Raw genomic sequence first — 16,714 nt, 5'->3', positions numbered from 1 at the left:
CCCCCGATCCAGTGAACCTCCCTCCATTCCTCTCCCCTCTCAATCTCCACCTATTGTTGAGTGAGCTTCTGCATATCAAGGAGAACATTTAGCCTTTCTTTTTTGGAGATTGGCTTATTTCACTTAACATAACAGTCTCCAGTTCCATCCATTGATGGCAAATGCCATATTTTTTCTTTTTTATGGCTGAGTAATATTCCATTGTTTATATATACCACATTTTGTTTATCCATTCATTTGTTGAAGGACATATAGTTTAGTTCTTTAGCTTAGCTGTTGTGAATTGAGCTACTATAAACAGTGATGGGCTGTGTTACTTTAGTATGCTGATTTTAAGTCCTTTGGGTATAAGCCAAGGAGTGGGTTAGCTGGGTCAAATGGTGGTTCCATTCCAAGTTTTCTAAGGAATTTCCATACTGCTTTCCAGAGTGGTTGCACAAATTTGCAGTCCCAACAGGAATGTATGAGTGTACCCATTTCCCTACATCCTTGTCAACATTTATTTGTACCTGTATTTTTTTTAAGGTTCCATCCAGCCTTTATTTATTTATTTATTTTTACATTTTGTAAGTTTTATTTTTTTAGTTTGTTATTTTTAGATAAACATGACAGTAGGGTGTATTTTGACATATGATACATACATGGGATGCAACCCATTACAGTTTTGATTTCATTCTTGTGGTTGAACATGATGTGAAATTATACTGTTCGTGTATTTATGAGCATAGGAAAATTATGTCTGATTCATTCTAGTGTCTTTACTATTCCCATCTCCTCTCCCTTCCTTTCATTCTCCTTTATCTAATCCAATGAATTTCTAAACTTCCACTCCTTACCCTCACTTATTATGGGTTAGTATCCACATATCAGAGAGAACATTTGACCTTTGGTTTTCTGAGACTTGCTTATTTCACTTAGCTTGATATTCTCCAGTTCCATCCATTTACTGGAAAATGCCATAATTTTGTTCTTCTTTATGATTAATATTCCATTGTGTATACATATATCACATTTTCTTTATCCATTCATCTGTTGAATTGAGCTGCTATGAACATTGATGTAGCTGTATCACTGTAGTCTGCTAATTTTAAGTTCTTTGGCTATAAGCCAAGGAGTGGGATAACTGGGTTAAATGGTGGTTCCATTCCAAGTTTTCTGAGGAATCTCCATACTGCTTTTCAGAGTGGTTGCACTATTTTGCTGTCCCACCACTAATGTATGAGTGAACCCTTTCCCCCACATCTTTGCCAACAGTCATTGTTACTTGTATTCTTAGTAATTGCCATTCTGACTAGTGTGAGATGGAATCTCAGCATAGTTTTAATTTGCATTTCTCTAATTGCTAGAGATGTTGAACATTTTTTTCTTCTTCTGTAAAGTGTTCAGTTCCTTTGCCTATTTATTGACTGGGTTGTTATTATTTTTTGTATGTGTTAAGTTTTTTGAGTTCTTCACATATCCTAGAGATTAATACTCTGTCTGAGGTGCAGGTGGCAAAGATTTTCCCCCATTCTGTAGGCTTTCTGTTCATAGTCTTGATTGTTTCCTTTGCTGTGAAGAAGCTTTTTAGTGGGGTTGCTATTCCATTATTGATGCTTGATTTTACTAATCATGCTTTAGTAATCTGGTTGAGGAAGTAGGTTCCTAAGCCAACATGATGGAGGTTTGGGACTACTTTTTGTTCCAGTAGGTGTAGGGTCTCTGATCTAATGCCTATGTTCTGGATCCACTTCAGTTGAGTTTTGTGTAGGGTAATAGGATTTCATTTTTCTTCATATGGATTTCTAGTTTTCCTAGCACCATTTGTTGAAGAAGCTATCTTTTCTCCAATGTATGTTTATGGTGCCTTTGTCTAGTCTGAGATTATTGTATTTATGTGGGTTTGTCTCTGTCTTCTGTTCTGTACCATTGATCTTCATGTGTGTTTGGTGCAAATACCATGCCATGTTTGTTATGATAACACTGTAGTATGTTTTAAGATTTGATATTGTAATGCCTCTTGCTTTACTTTTCTTGCTGAGAATTACTTTCTGGGCCTCTTATTTTTCCAAATGAATTTTATGCCTTTTCTATTTCTATGAAGAAAATCATCAGAATCTTAATAGGAATTGTATTAAATCTATATAGCATTTTTGGTAGTATGGCCATTTTGACAATATCGATTCTGCCTATCCAAAAACATGGGTGATCTTTCAGTCTTCTAAAATTTCTTTCTTTAGAGTTCTGTAGTTTTCATTGAAGAGGTCCTTCACCTCTTTTTGTAAATTGATTCCCAAATATTTTATTGTTTTAAAGTTTTTGTGAATGGGATTATTTTCCTAATTTCTCTTTCAGTTGATTCATCACTGATATATAGGAATGCAATTGATTTATGGGTATTAATTTTATATCCTGCAACTTTGCTTAATTCATTTATGATTTCTGAAAGTTTTTGGGGTCATCTAAATATAGAATCATGTCATCAGCAAATAGGGATAGTTTGAGTTATTCTTTTCCTGTTTGTATCCCTTTAATTTCTTCTAATTGCTCTGGCTAGAGTTTCTAGAACTATGTTGAATAGAAGTGGTGAAAGAGGGCATCCCTGTCTTGTTCCAGGTTTTAGAGGGAATGGTTTCAGTTTTTCTCCATTTAGAATGATGTTGGCCTTGGATTTAGCATATATAGACTTTACAGTGTTGAGGTGTGTTCATATTTCCCCTAGTTTTTCTAGTATTTTAAAGGTGAGTGGATGCTGTATTTTGTCAAATGCTTTTTTCTGCATCTATTGAGATGATCATATGATTCCTGTTGTAAGTGTATTGATGTGATGCATTTATTGATTTTCATATGTTTAACCAACCTTACATCCCTGGGTTGAACCCCACTTGATCATGGTGCACTATCTTTTTTTTAAATTTATATATGACAGTAGAATGCATATCTTTTAAACATGGTTTTGTATGTGATTTGCAAGTATTTTGTTAAGAATTTTTGCATCTATGTTCATCAAGGATATTGGTCTGAAATTTCCTTTTTTTGGTTTTGGTATCTGAGTGATACTAGCTTAATAGAATGAGTTTGGAGGGTTTCCTTCTTTTTCTATTTCATGGAATAATTTGAGGAGAATTGGTGTTAGTTCTTCTTTGAATGTCTTGTAGAAGTTGGATGAGAATCTGTCTGGTCCTGGGCTTTTCTTTGTTGTTAGGCTTTTGATTGCATCTTCAATTTCATTTCTTGAGATCTATCTGTTTAAATTTCCTGTGTCCTCCTGATTCTATTTAGGTAGGTCATATGTCTCAAAAAAATTGTTGATGTCTTCAAGAATTTCTATTTTATTTGAGTATAAATTTTCAAAATAATTTGAGTATCATCTGTCTTTCAGTAGTGTCCATTGTGATATTTCCTTTTTCATTACAAATTTTAGGCTTTTGAGTTTTCTCTCTCTTCCTCTTTGTTAGCTTGGCAAAGGATTTGTTAATTTTATTAACTTTTTCAAAGAACCAACTTTTTGTTTTGTTGATTTTTTTTGTTTCAGTTTCATTGATGTCAGCTCTGATTTTATTTATTTCCTGTTTCCTACTGCTTTTGGTGTTGGTTTGTTGTTCTTTTTCTAGAGCTTTGTGATGTGATATTATGTTATTTATTTGTGTCTTTCTGTTCTTTTAATGAATGGGCTTAATGTAATGAACTTTCCTCTTAGCACTGCTTTCATAGTGTCCCAGAGATTTTGATATATTGTATTGCAATTCTCATTTACCTCTTAAGTATTTTTTTTAAATTTCATCCCTGATTTCTTCTGCTATCCATTTGTCATTCAATAGCATATTATTGAGTCTCCATTTGTTAGAGTAGCTTGTATTTTTATTCTATTGTTTATTTCTAATTTCATTTCATTATGATCTGATAGAATTCATGGTATTATCTTTACTTTTTTGTATTTGCTAAGAGTTGCTTTGTGGCCTAAGCTGTGGTCAGTTTTAGAGAAGGATCTGTGTGCTGCTGAAAAGAAAGTGTATTCATTTGTTGATGAATGAAAGATTCTATATATGTCTGTTAAGTCTAAATTATTAATTATATTTTTTAGTTCTGTAGCCTCTTTATTTAGTTTTTGTTTGGAGGATCTATCTAGTGGTGAGATAATTTTAATGTCTTCTGTTTTCTATATCATATACTTATTATCTTCTATCTGAGCCATACAGCAGCCTCTTAGAACTTCTCTGAGCACATTTAATTTTCTTTAAGCACATTTGTGACTGCTACTGCTCTAGCACTGAAAGAGATATGGTGAAACTGATGCTTTAAAAACCAGATCTTTATTGTTTATAGAGTCAATTCATTCAAGATTACCTATATTCTGCCCCCAACCAAACTGGTTTGAATCTCTGTACATGTCTTTTGCTTTGTTTTTGTCATTCTTTCTATTTTCTTACTGATTTTTTACTCATCAAAAATTTCTTCATCATTTAAGTTTACATAACATTTTAAATCAACCATGAAACTTTCCTCTTTACCCTAAGTGGATACAATTTCACTTTTCTCATATATCCTCAATCAGCAATTTTGTGGCACTTCTTAAGTATCTGGCATTAAAATTATTTGTTTTCATGTTTAGCTTCTAAACTACATTTTAGTCCTTTTGATGGCTAAGCCTGTATTATGTGTTTCTTTGTATGAAATACAATCTCTATTATAATGCTTTTAACTTAAGTGGAATTCAGGACATAATTGGTTACTATTTTAATTTAGGTAATTTTTATGTAGGAGATACAGTTTGAAAACACATGCAGTGAAATAGTTTGACAGCATGTGTGTTCTATAGCTGCAAACCCAATTTAAATTGGTCTTCATTTACAAATTATTTTTTTACTAAAATTTTATGGCAAAATTAAAATCAAGGAAGGAGTTGACCTATGCCTTTTTATCACTGAAAATTGATTTCAATATATGATCATTACAGGAAAAAAATCATGTTTGCATTTCTTTTGTTAAATAAAACTGTATGGTCATCAATTTATTAGTATGGATCCATTTCAACAAAGCTAGGAAGAATTCTAGTGCTTTCTGATCTACAAGATAATTCAGTACTCTCATGGAAATAAAGTAGGCTGGGCACGTTGGCACATGCCTGTAATCCCATCAGCTCAGGAGGCTAAGGCAGGAGAATCATGAGTTCAAAGCCAGCTTTAGCAAAAGCAAAGTGCTAAGCAACTCAGTGAGACCCTGTCTCTCAATAAAATACAAAGTAGGGCTGGGGATGTATAGTGTCCCTGAGTTCAATCCCTGGTATAAAAAAAAAAGAATTAGGAAAATGAGACATTTCCTATGGTGAGCATTTTTCTTGCATAGCCTTAAAATAAATACTTATATTCTAATGAAGACAACAATAAGCTTTCATTGTCCAAATATATTTGAAATAGGACCATTTTGGACAAATTATTTCATGATTACTACAGAATTCTAACATGGCTCTGAGAAGATAGGATTATATTAATATATGGGCTATAGTTTGTTTCTAATGCTGTTTTTTGACTTATGCCTTTTAAATACATATTTTCTGGAAATTATGTTATTGGTTAAAATATGATAGCAGATTAAAATTTATGCTGAGATATTTCCTTAGATATTTTTGTTTCTTTTAGTGGCGGCATGATTTTGTGCATGGATGGATAAAAGTGCCTGTGACTCATGAAACACAGGAAGAATGTCTTGGGATGGCAGTGTTAGATATGATGAGAATAGCCAAAGAAAATGATCAAACTCCACTGGCCATTTATAACTCTATCAGGTAATTTCCTGCTGCATATGCATATGCATAAATGTGAACAATTAGAGATTTTATAGAATATACTAGTGTTTTTTGTGTTTGTCCCCACCTTTTGATTTTATAATAAAAAATCACACGGGTAACTATTTTTCTTGTGTATGACACATATTTTGTAAGATGAAATTATTGAAAAAGTTGTAGTGCTACAGAAAGTATCATAGATGATCAGTATCAATTTATTGTTTGATTCATTTATTCTGAAAAGGGTAGGTAAGATGAGATGAATGGAAAGAACATCTGCAGGAATAATTTTTGGTAGTAGATCCTCAGATTTTTTGTATAAATTATCTGAATCAGTATTTCTCAAATTGTGGTCTGTATTTTACTTGCATTAGAATCACCTGAGGGGCTTGTTAAAATTGAAGATTCTTCCCTAAGCAATAGAAAGACCCTGTTTCTAAATAACATATTTTAAGAAAAGAGCTGGGAGAGTGGCTCAATAGTTAAGCACTCTGTGCCCCCCTTCCCCCAAAAAATAGAAAAAGAGAAGATTCTAAGATGAAGCCCACAAATATGAAATTTTACAAGTACTTCAGGGATTCTGTTTATACAAGTTATCCAAACTCAGCATTCCCCAAATTATTATTCTGCATATAAACTGAAAAGTTTTCTCTCAGCAAGAGAAACAATAAGAGAGGTAAATAGGGAGCCTACATCCTGGGAACAAATCTTTACTCCTCACACTTCAGATAGAGCCCTAATATCCAGAGTATACAAAGAACTCAAAAAATTAGACAATAAGATAACAAATAACCCAATCAACAAATGGGCCAAGGACCTGAACAGACACTTCTCAGAGGAGGACATACAATCAATCAACAAGTACATGAAAAAATGCTCACCATCTCTAGCAGTCAGAGAAATGCAAATCAAAACCACCCTAAGATACCATCTCACTCCAGTAAGATTGGCAGCCATTATGAAGTCAAACAACAAGTGCTGGCGAGGATGTGGGGAAAAGGGTACTCTTGTACATTGCTGGTGGGACTGCAAACTGGTGCAGCCAATTTGGAAAGCAGTATGGAGATTCCTGGGAAAGCTGGGAATGGAACCACCATTTGACCCAGCTATTGCCCTTCTCGGACTATTCCCTGAAGACCTTAAAAGAGTGTACTACAGGGATACTGCTACATGGATTTTGACAATCATGACAATTTTAAATTACAGTTCTTTGAAACACTACTTCTACTGTATAGGTTTAATGTCTACAAAATTTCCACTTTTTAAAGAAGTTTTATATAACTGGGCATGGTTGTGCATGCCTATAATCCCCATAACTTGGGAAGCTGAGGCAGGAGGATGGCAAGTTTGAGGCCAGCCTGGAGAACTTCATGAGACCCTGTCTGAAAATCAAAAATAAAAAGAGGTGGAAGTTGGGGCTGTAGTTCAGTGATAGAGCACCCCTGGGTTCAATCTCTAGTATACCCCCCCCCCCGAGAACTTCTATGTAAGAATACTTTGATTTTCCTTAAGTTTTGAAGACGAAATATTTTACAAGTTACATACTTACGAGATTAAAAGTCAATGTGGTTGACTTCCTTTTTTTTTGACATTGTTTTGTCACTAAGTTTCTCAAAGTAGTTCAGTACCCAATTTTTAGATCAGTTTCTATGTTTCTCTCTTTGGTTTTAAGTGTTTTTATTTTGCTTGCAGATGTCTGTTAGGTCTTAACTCAAATGGAATAGGCCGTAGGTATGATTTCGTGAACTCACTCAGGAATCTAGAAGACTAGATTCAAAGGAACACCAAAAACATTTCTATTTTCCACTAATTCCTTGGTCTTTATTAAGATGCAGACAGATATGTCTTATAAGTTAGTGTATTCATCCATCCATTTATTCATTCATTCATTCAAACAGCTATTTATTAAATACTTGGTATATGCCAGGTTACAGTAGAACAGAATTAGAGGAAAAGTATCTTAAAAGTTGTTGATGAAAATTAAAAGAAACAGAGTTTAAGAATAGAAGCTTTGAGCCACTAAAGGCGAATGTTGTAAATATGAAGCCATCTTTAGGCTTCTACTGTGGTGGGATAATTCTGCATTTGAGACTAGATCATATCCAAAGTTAAATAGAATCTTTCCATATAGGTTGAAACATATATCATCTATTATTCTTGTTTATTAATTGTATTTCTCTGATTCTCTTAACCCATACTCTGAACCAGTATATAAACATATCTGCAAAATTCTGCATCGTTATTTTTGCTTTACTTTTTAAATTGCATGAATATTACACATTCCTTATAAAATTTGATGATACTTTAAAACAACTTATTGAAATTCACATATCATGAAGTTCACCTATTTAAAGTAAACAATTAAATTTTTTTGTTGTGTTCACAGCATTGTAAAAGATAATAACAATGTGATTTTAGAACATTTTTATCCTTCCTAAAAGAAATCCCATATTCATCAGCATTCAGCCCTCATCCTCTTTCCCCCCAGTCTCTGGCAATCACTTATCTAATTCTTGTCTCAATGGATTGCCTATTCTGGACATTTCATATAATTGGAATCAGACAATATGTGGTATCATTTTCTGTCTGGCTTCTTTTACTTAGCATAATGTTTTTAAGGTTCTTCCATGTTGTAGCATATATCAATATTTCATTCCTTTTTAGTTTTATTATTCCATTGTATGAACATACCACATTTTGCTTACCTGTTCATCACTTGATGAAAATTTGGCTTGTTTCTGCTTCTTGGCTGCTGTGAATAATGATGGTATGAAGGGTTGTATATGAGTTATTTTGTGGATGTATATATCTATTTCTCCAGTGTATATGCTTAGGAGTAGAATTCCTATTTCATTCAATAACTCAGTTTAACTTTTTGACAAACTACCAAACTTTTCCCAAGCAGCTATACCATATTAGATTCACTGGCAGTACATGAGAATTCCAACTTTTTCCGCACTCCTCTGTCTTTATTTTACCCACCTTACCAAGTAAAAGTGTTATCCCATTCTGGTTTTGATTTTCATTTCCTTAATGACTACTGATGGTTAGCATCTTGTCATGTGCTTATTGGCCATATGTATGTCTCCTTTGGAAAAATGTCTCTTGAAATTCTCTGCTTATTTTAAAATTGAATTGTCTTTTTATTATTGAGGTGTAAGTGTCCTTTTTATATTCTGGATATGTCTCCAAATACAGTTATCATAATATTTGCAAATAATTTCTCCCATTCTGTGTATTTTTTTTTACTTTCTTGAAGTTATAATTTGCAGAATAAAAGTTTTAAATTTGAAATACCCCCACTTAACCTATTTTTCTTTTATCTACTGTGCCATGGCATTTTAAGAGTGGATAAATAATTTATTCCTGCCCTGTGGCAAAACATGCCTGCTGTTCTTAATAGTTTAAAACATATTTAATTCACTGATGTTTTCTGAATTCTTATTTGATGGTAATTTCTGAAAAATAAACAAGGAACTCTAATTGCTGTTAAGTTACTTAGAATTGATGGGAGAACAGATGAGAAATTAGGCCTTGCAGAATGAAATAAGGTGCTTGTTTCTGGAAATATCCAGTAGGATATAGATCTTTGAATAGTCTAAATACTTTACTAGATTTTAAAAAATGCATATAAGGGCTGGGATTTTGGCTCAGCGGAAGAGCGCCCGCCTAGCATGGGTGGGATCTGGGTTTGATCCTCAGCACCACATAAAAAATAAAGGCATTGTGTTGTGTCCATCTACACCTAAAAAATAAATATTAAAAAATACATATAAGAGGTTACTCTGTATGTCTGTGTTCACTAGAAGCAGAAATATTAATTTATTCCCCCTTTTTAGGCTATCTAATACATAGAGATAAAAGTACAGAAAGGTCAGAGTATTTCTAGAAAGAATTATTTCAATCAGAGGAATTATTAGGATTTAAGAAGTTAACCTAACAAAATAACTTATACAAAAAAAGTATGTTTGCATAATGAACAACAAACAGCACCACCAAAAAGCAACAATTTCCAAAATTCAGATAAAATCTGGTTAAAATTCAAATAAAAATTTCCATATTATAGGAAATATTTTCAGCACAGTCCAAAAAAAAAAAAAAAACACCTTATAAATCACCATCCCAGGGATATAAGATAATCAGAGAAAATGAATTTTTAGAGACTCTTTTATAGACTGAGAGTGCATTTCATGAGGAGAAGAAAATTAAAATCTTCTATTCTGAGCTTTATGGTAACTTAGAGTGTGTGTACCATCAAATGAAACATTGAGGTTTTCTCCTCTGTGGATGGTTATATCAACTTACTCCAACTTACTACTGTGTTGTAGCACCTACCTATCATGGAAAAAGATAAGAACTTGTCTTTCAGTTTTGTTTTCGGTTTATTTTCCAATTTTTGTTTTCTTTGTTTTCCTTTTCTGTGTATGCTCTTCATTCCTAGCTATAAGACATTCTTACCAAAATGTGTTCGAGCAAAGATTCAAGACTATCATATTTTGACAAGGAAGCGAATAAGGTACAGATTTCGCAAATTTATTCAGCAGTTCAGTCAATGCAAAGCCACTGCCAGAAACTTGAAACTTAAGTATCTTATAAATCTGGAAACTCTTCAGTCTGCCTTCTACACAGAGCAATTTGAAGTAAAAGAACCTGGAAGAGGTCCTTCAGGTGAGGAGATTTTTGCAACCATTATAATAACTGGAAACGGTGGAATTCAGTGGTCAAGAGGGAAACATAAAGAAAGTGAGACACTGACAGAACAGGTAATCCTTAATGATATGTTCTCATTCTTTGTTTTAAAGTAGAATGACAATATAAGCAAAGTAGTTTTAATTATTTCAAACCTGGTCTTGTACTTCTTCCACTGTTAGAAGTGGAAGTTTCTAGTAGCATGTGACGCTATCAAGATTGTATCTATAGTTCTCTCATTGTTCTTAAATGGATTTTTATTTAATCTTTTTAAGACAAAATAATTTCTAATGACTTTCTTATAGTTTCAGAAAGGGGTTGGATTCTGTAAGTGATTTTTAAGGTAGTCTTGTCTCCTTTTTACATTCATTATTATTGATAATAAGGCACAATCATAAAATAAAATGGAAAATATTAACTTAATTTTTATTATACTATATACCTGTTAAATAATTAATTTACTTTTTAAGGTTTGCACTGCAAGTTTTAAATTTGTTCATGTTTGTATTGTTCTTAGATTGTTTTAGAGATTTAAGATTGTATTGTTGTTATTTTTAATTTTTTTTTGGTAGTTATATTTTCAGTTTTCTGACAGCAGTTCTTATTAATGTTAATTGGGTTGGAGAGTATGATAACACAATTTAGATTCCTTGCTTCTTTTTATTAAAAAATATTTTTTAGTTGTAGTTGGACACAATATCTTTATTTTATTTATTTATTTTTATGTGGTACTGAGGATTAAATCCAGCGCCTCGCACGTGCTACTCCAGCGCTCTACCACTGAGCTACACCCCCAGCCCTGACTCCTTGCATCCTTTAATGTTCTCATTTATAAGTCAAAGTAAGATACAGTATAGTCTTGGGATTAGAATTTTGGAAGAAGGAATCACATAATGCCTATCTATTGTTATCAATAAAAATTTGTATTTCTTGGGCTGAGGATGTGGCTCAAGCGGTAGCGCGCTCGCCTGGCGTGCATGCGGCGCGGCCCTGCCCGGCCGGTTTCCATCCTCAGCACCACATACAAACAAGTGTCCGCGGAAAACTAAAAAAATAAATATTAAAACAAATCTCTCTCTCTTTCTCTCTCTCTCTCTCTTTAAAAAATATATGAAGGAAAAATTTGTATTTCTTAAAGAATTTTGAACCAATGTTGTCTCTTTTATAAGTTTTATTTAAAAATGGTTCCATAACTGTTAAATTTTAAATGCTTTTAATTACAGAATTTACAATTATATTGTGATTTTCCTGAAGTTATTGATGTCAGTATTAAGCAAGCAAACCAGGAAGGCTCAAATGAAAGTAGAATTGTAACTATCCATAAACAAGATGGTAAAAATTTGGTAAGTTTGTTTTACAACTAAATAGTGGTTACATTGAACATTTATCAGAAATAAATATTTCAGAATCCGAAAGCCAAATTTACTTTTTTATAATACCAAAGTTACTTTTTAAAAATCTTTTTTATTAGTCTAATTAGTTATACATGACAACACCAAAGTTACTTTTTTAATTATAGTTATAATATAGCTCTAAACATAATTATCAGTTCAGTAAACTTTTTTAAAACTTTCACCTCACTTTTTACCAAAACTCTTCCCACAGTTTTTTATACATTTTTGTGATTAACAAAGCACCGGTTCTTTTCCCCACTCCCTCTGACTCTGGGTTGTGCTAGTTGCCTGTTGTAATGCTGATTCTTGACTATTTTTTTTTTTTAATCAAGAGGGATGTGCATAATACCAACCATTCTGCCTAATTAAAGGACAAAAATAAAGCAATATTATATGGAATTTATATGACAAAATACAAACCAATCCCAGGTCAACTTCACTCAATCTGTAAGACATGATTGATTCTAAAAGATTACTAAAAAAAATAACTGACTTGTAATTCACTTTATTCAGCACATTTTCCTGTTATTAGTAGATAAAAACATGATAAAATATACCTACTATCTAGAAGGCTATGAACTTCTTGAAGGCAAGAGTTATATTTTCATGTGTGTTTGTACTTCCTGGATTTTGCACAGTGTTCTAGGAGCTAGTTTAGGAGTATGATAAAATTTCATGGATGGTTGAAAGGGTGTTTAATAATTATCAACCCCCTTCTGCATCTATAATAAGTTTTTCTGGAAAAGTATGCTGATGCTAATGTGAATATTCTATAGTAATATTCCTTATGGAAAGGTGTGTGGACTTGTTGGCTTAATTTATGAAGTTTGCAGTACAGAGAAGTTAAATAACTTTCCAAGGTCACAGTATTGGTAAAATGTTAAGGCTATTTAAATTCAAATCCATTATTTGAAAACCTAAGTTCTTAATTGTGAGTATTCCTAAAGCTTCTTAAAAATATTACATTGACATTTTGTTGTAATTGCACCAAAGATTAGTTTGGGAAGAGTTGATGTTTCTTTTCCATATAACATATATTTTAGGAATACCTTATATTTCTCTTGTATCCATGTATTATATTGTTTTTCAGTAACTTGATAGTTTTATTCATTTTGATATATCATGTTTCTTGCTGAATTTTATTAATGATGTATTATGCTTTTCTGCTATTTATTAGAAGAACTTTTCTGAGTTTATTTGTCAAATAAATTGTTGATGGATATAAGAAAGTAACTAATTTTTGTTTATTCTTGCATTTTACCAGTCTATTATATGTTAGTTTTATATTTTTATTACCATTTTTCTCTTTACTCTGGCATTTTTTTTTGTCTTTTTATTGTTTTAAAATTTTAGTAAAATATATACAAAATAAAACTTAGACTCATAACCGTTTTAAGCATGCAGTTCAGTAATGTTTAGTATATTCACATTGCTGTGCATCCAATCTCTAGAACTTTTTATTTTTGCAACACTGAAACTCTGTACCCATTAAAAACTATTGCAACCTCATTCTATTTTCTGTCTCTATAAATTTGATTACTCTAGAAACCTCTTATAAGTGGCATCACACAATACTATCTTTTTGTGACTGTATTATTTTACTTAGCATGTGATAATCCATGTTAAAACATGTATCAGAATTTCCTTCCTTTAAAATAGATATGTATATAACATTGTGTGTATATATATATATGCCATATTTGTTTATCTATTCATCCATCAATACTCTTTTGGGTTGTTTCCACTCCTTTTGGCTATTGTAGATAACATTGCTGTACATATGTATGTTCAAATATCTTTTCAAGACCCTGCTTTCAATTTCTTTGGAGATAAACCAAGAAATAAAGTTGATAGATCATATGGTATTCTGTATGTGATTGTTTGAGGAACCACCCTACTATTTTCTGTTGTAGCTGTACCATTATACATTCCTACTAGCAGTGCACAAGCATTCTAGGTTTTCCACATTCTCACCAGCACTTTTTGTTTTCTGTTTTCTGAATGATAGCCATACTGATGGGAATGAAGTGGTATCTCACTATGGTTTTAATTTGCATTTTCCTAATGGTTAGTGATGTTGGTCATCTTTTCATGTACTTGCTGCCATTTTTTGTTGTTGAGTTGTAATAGTTATTTATATTCTGGACATTAACCAGTTATCAGACTTAGGTTTGCAAATATTGTCTTCTATTCATAGTATGCTTTGTTATTTTGTTGTTTGTGTCCTTTGATGACTAGACGTTTTAAATTTTGAGGTAGTTCAATATAGCTTTTATTTTTGTTTCTTTTATTTTTTTCTTCTTTCACTTTTGTTGAGACATAACTTGAACACAGTAAAATACATTAATTTTAGGTATATAGCTCAATACATTTTTACATATGCATACACCTGTGTAGCCATACCTGGTTTAAGGTATAGACTATTTCCAGTATTCTCAGAAGATTTCCACATGTTTCTTCCCACCCTTGCCTCCAATTTAAGGTACCCATCATTCTGACTTTTACCTTCAATTATCTCTGCTCTGGTATATAAATGGAATAATATTGTATGTATTTTAAAAATCTAGATCTTATTCTTAGCATATCTGAAAACTCATGATTTTACATGTTCATTCCTTTTTTATTCCTGGGTAGTACTGCATTTTTAAAAACACTTATTCTTTTTAGATATAAATGAGAGTATATTTTGACATATTTATACAAACATGGAGTATATCTTATTCTAATTAGTATCCCAGTCTTGTGGTTGTACATGGTGGAGATTCATTATGGTGTGTTCATGTATATAGGAAAACTGTATCAGACTCACTCCACTGTCTTTCCCATTCTTATCCCTCTCCCTTCCTCTTTCTTCCCCTCACTTCCCTCTGCCCAATCCACTGAACTTCTATTCTTCACCACCCTTTTGTGTGTTAGTATCCACAATCAGTATTGCATTTTAAAATTCATTCTTCTGTTGGTAGGCATTAGGAGTGGGATTATTGAGTCATGGTGATACTGATAAGCAGTTTTCCAAAGTTGTTATACTAATGTACCTTTTTTTCATCAGTGAATGAAATTTTCAATTGCCCCATATGGTCACCAAGCTATGATTTTGTACCTAAAAAGGTGATCCTGGTGAATACATACTGGAAGCTCACTGTGGTTTTTATTTCATTGCCCTGATGATTAATGATGTTGAACACTTTTTAATATACTTATTATTCTTTTGAATAGCCTGCTTATGAAGTCCTTGTGCAAGTCTTTGTTCATTTTCATTCACTTGTTTGGTTTTTTCTTATCAATTTGTAGAGTTCTTAAAAATTCTGGATACACGTCTGTTTGTAGGATATCTGTTAAAATATATACTATCTTCTAGTTAGTGGGTTGCCTTCTTACTTTTAATAGTTACTTTTTATGAGTAAAAATCTTTAATTTTAATATAGTATTTTGTCCATTTAAATTTGGCATAATTACTAACACAGCTGGGTTTTAAGTCTGCCATTTTACTATTTGGCTTCTGATTGTCCCATGAATTTTGTTTTGGTTTTAGTTTTGTCTTATTTTGATTATTAAAATACTTTTATTCCATTTTATCCCCTCTTATGTTTTAAGTCAGTATTGTTTTATATTTACTTATGTGTGTCCCTTTTCATTGTTTTCTGATGTAAGAACAAGTAGGTTATTCTTTTTCATCAACATTCATTCAGTCTTATCCCCCTTTCCATAGGTGACCATTTGTGTGTATGTATTTTTCTAGCCTTTGTATTTTTACACATATCAACATATATGGCATTTTCATTAAAATAAATGTTTTCATTGTCATTTAAAACAAATGTTTTATTTACAAAAATATGGCCATACTTTATGTATTGTTCTTGAACTTGATTTAAAAAAAATAAAGACTTGTCATTCTGTGTACATATAGATCTAATTAAAAAAAAACTATTGCATCTTTCTCCATATTGTATATATACCTTAACCTATAATTTATAATTAACTTTTGCATATCATTCCATACTGTATATATCTTTAATTTAGAATTAATAATAATTGTATTGTTAGACACTTAATTTTGGCTATTTTTTGTCATTACAAAAAATGCTAAAAGAAGCTATTTGAATGTGCTTTTCTAAATACATACGTCAATATCTCATTAAGAGATATACCTGTAAGTAAAATTGCTAGGTCAAGGATATAAATACTTATAATTTGATAGACTTTTAAAGTGTGTCTCAACATTGTTTCCAATGTGTGTATATCCCCATGTCCCTGTAACCTGTGCCAACACTGAATATTATCAGTCTTAATTTTTCTGCAAAATTGATGAGTAAAAATGCATTCCTTTTGTTATATTTTATTTATTTAATTGGAACCTGAGACTGAGCAGTTCTTATGTGCTTATATAGGGTATCTATATTTATTTCTTCTCTATGGATTGCCTTTTCATATCCTTTGACTAGTTTTACTTTTTAATTTTAGTTGACTTATAGGATTTTCCCCCCAATACATATTGAGTATCAATCATTTGTTGTACTGGCTTGTAATTCTCAAAGACTTTTAACTTTGCTTCTAGAATCTTTTACAGTAACCCCGCCCCATACCCTCCCCCAGAGAAAGAGAGACAGGGAGAGAGAGAGAGAGAGAGAGAGAGAATATGTTTGTATCAGGGACTGAATCCAGGGGTGTATAACCACTGAGACACAACCCCAACCCTTTTTATATTTTATTTAGAGACAGTGTCTTGCTGACTTGCTTAGGGCCTTGATAAGTTGCTGAGGTTGGCTTTGAATTTGCAATCCTTGTTTCTCAGTCTGCTGAGCCACTGGGAGTACAAGTGTGCACCAACATACCCGGCTACAGTAACTATTTTTATGGCTTTATTTTA

General features: G+C 32.2%; 1 protein-coding gene across 8 annotated transcripts in view; it reads left to right on the top strand.

Annotated features, from left to right (window-relative positions):
• Jak2 (Janus kinase 2) overlaps positions 1 to 16,714 on the top strand; it is a 129,614-nt gene that overhangs the window by 70,657 nt on the left and 42,243 nt on the right. For 7 of the 8 annotated variants that reach the window (XM_048806817.1, XM_048806815.1, XM_048806816.1 and 4 more), the window contains 3 exons: positions 5,619 to 5,764; positions 10,206 to 10,527; positions 11,677 to 11,796. In XM_048806817.1, coding sequence (XP_048662774.1) covers positions 5,619 to 5,764; positions 10,206 to 10,527; positions 11,677 to 11,796 — 588 coding nt within the window. Of the gene's footprint in view, positions 1 to 5,618; positions 5,765 to 10,205; positions 10,528 to 11,676; positions 11,797 to 16,714 lie in introns of those variants that run through there. The other variant, XM_048806821.1, reaches the window with a different exon arrangement.

The sequence above is a fragment of the Marmota marmota genome, unplaced genomic scaffold, assembly GCF_001458135.2.
Source record: "Marmota marmota marmota unplaced genomic scaffold, marMar, whole genome shotgun sequence".
Taxonomy (NCBI): domain Eukaryota; kingdom Metazoa; phylum Chordata; class Mammalia; order Rodentia; family Sciuridae; genus Marmota; species Marmota marmota.
The sequence above is the reverse complement of the archived record's forward strand: the minus strand, read 5'-3'. Positions and strand labels throughout refer to the sequence as shown.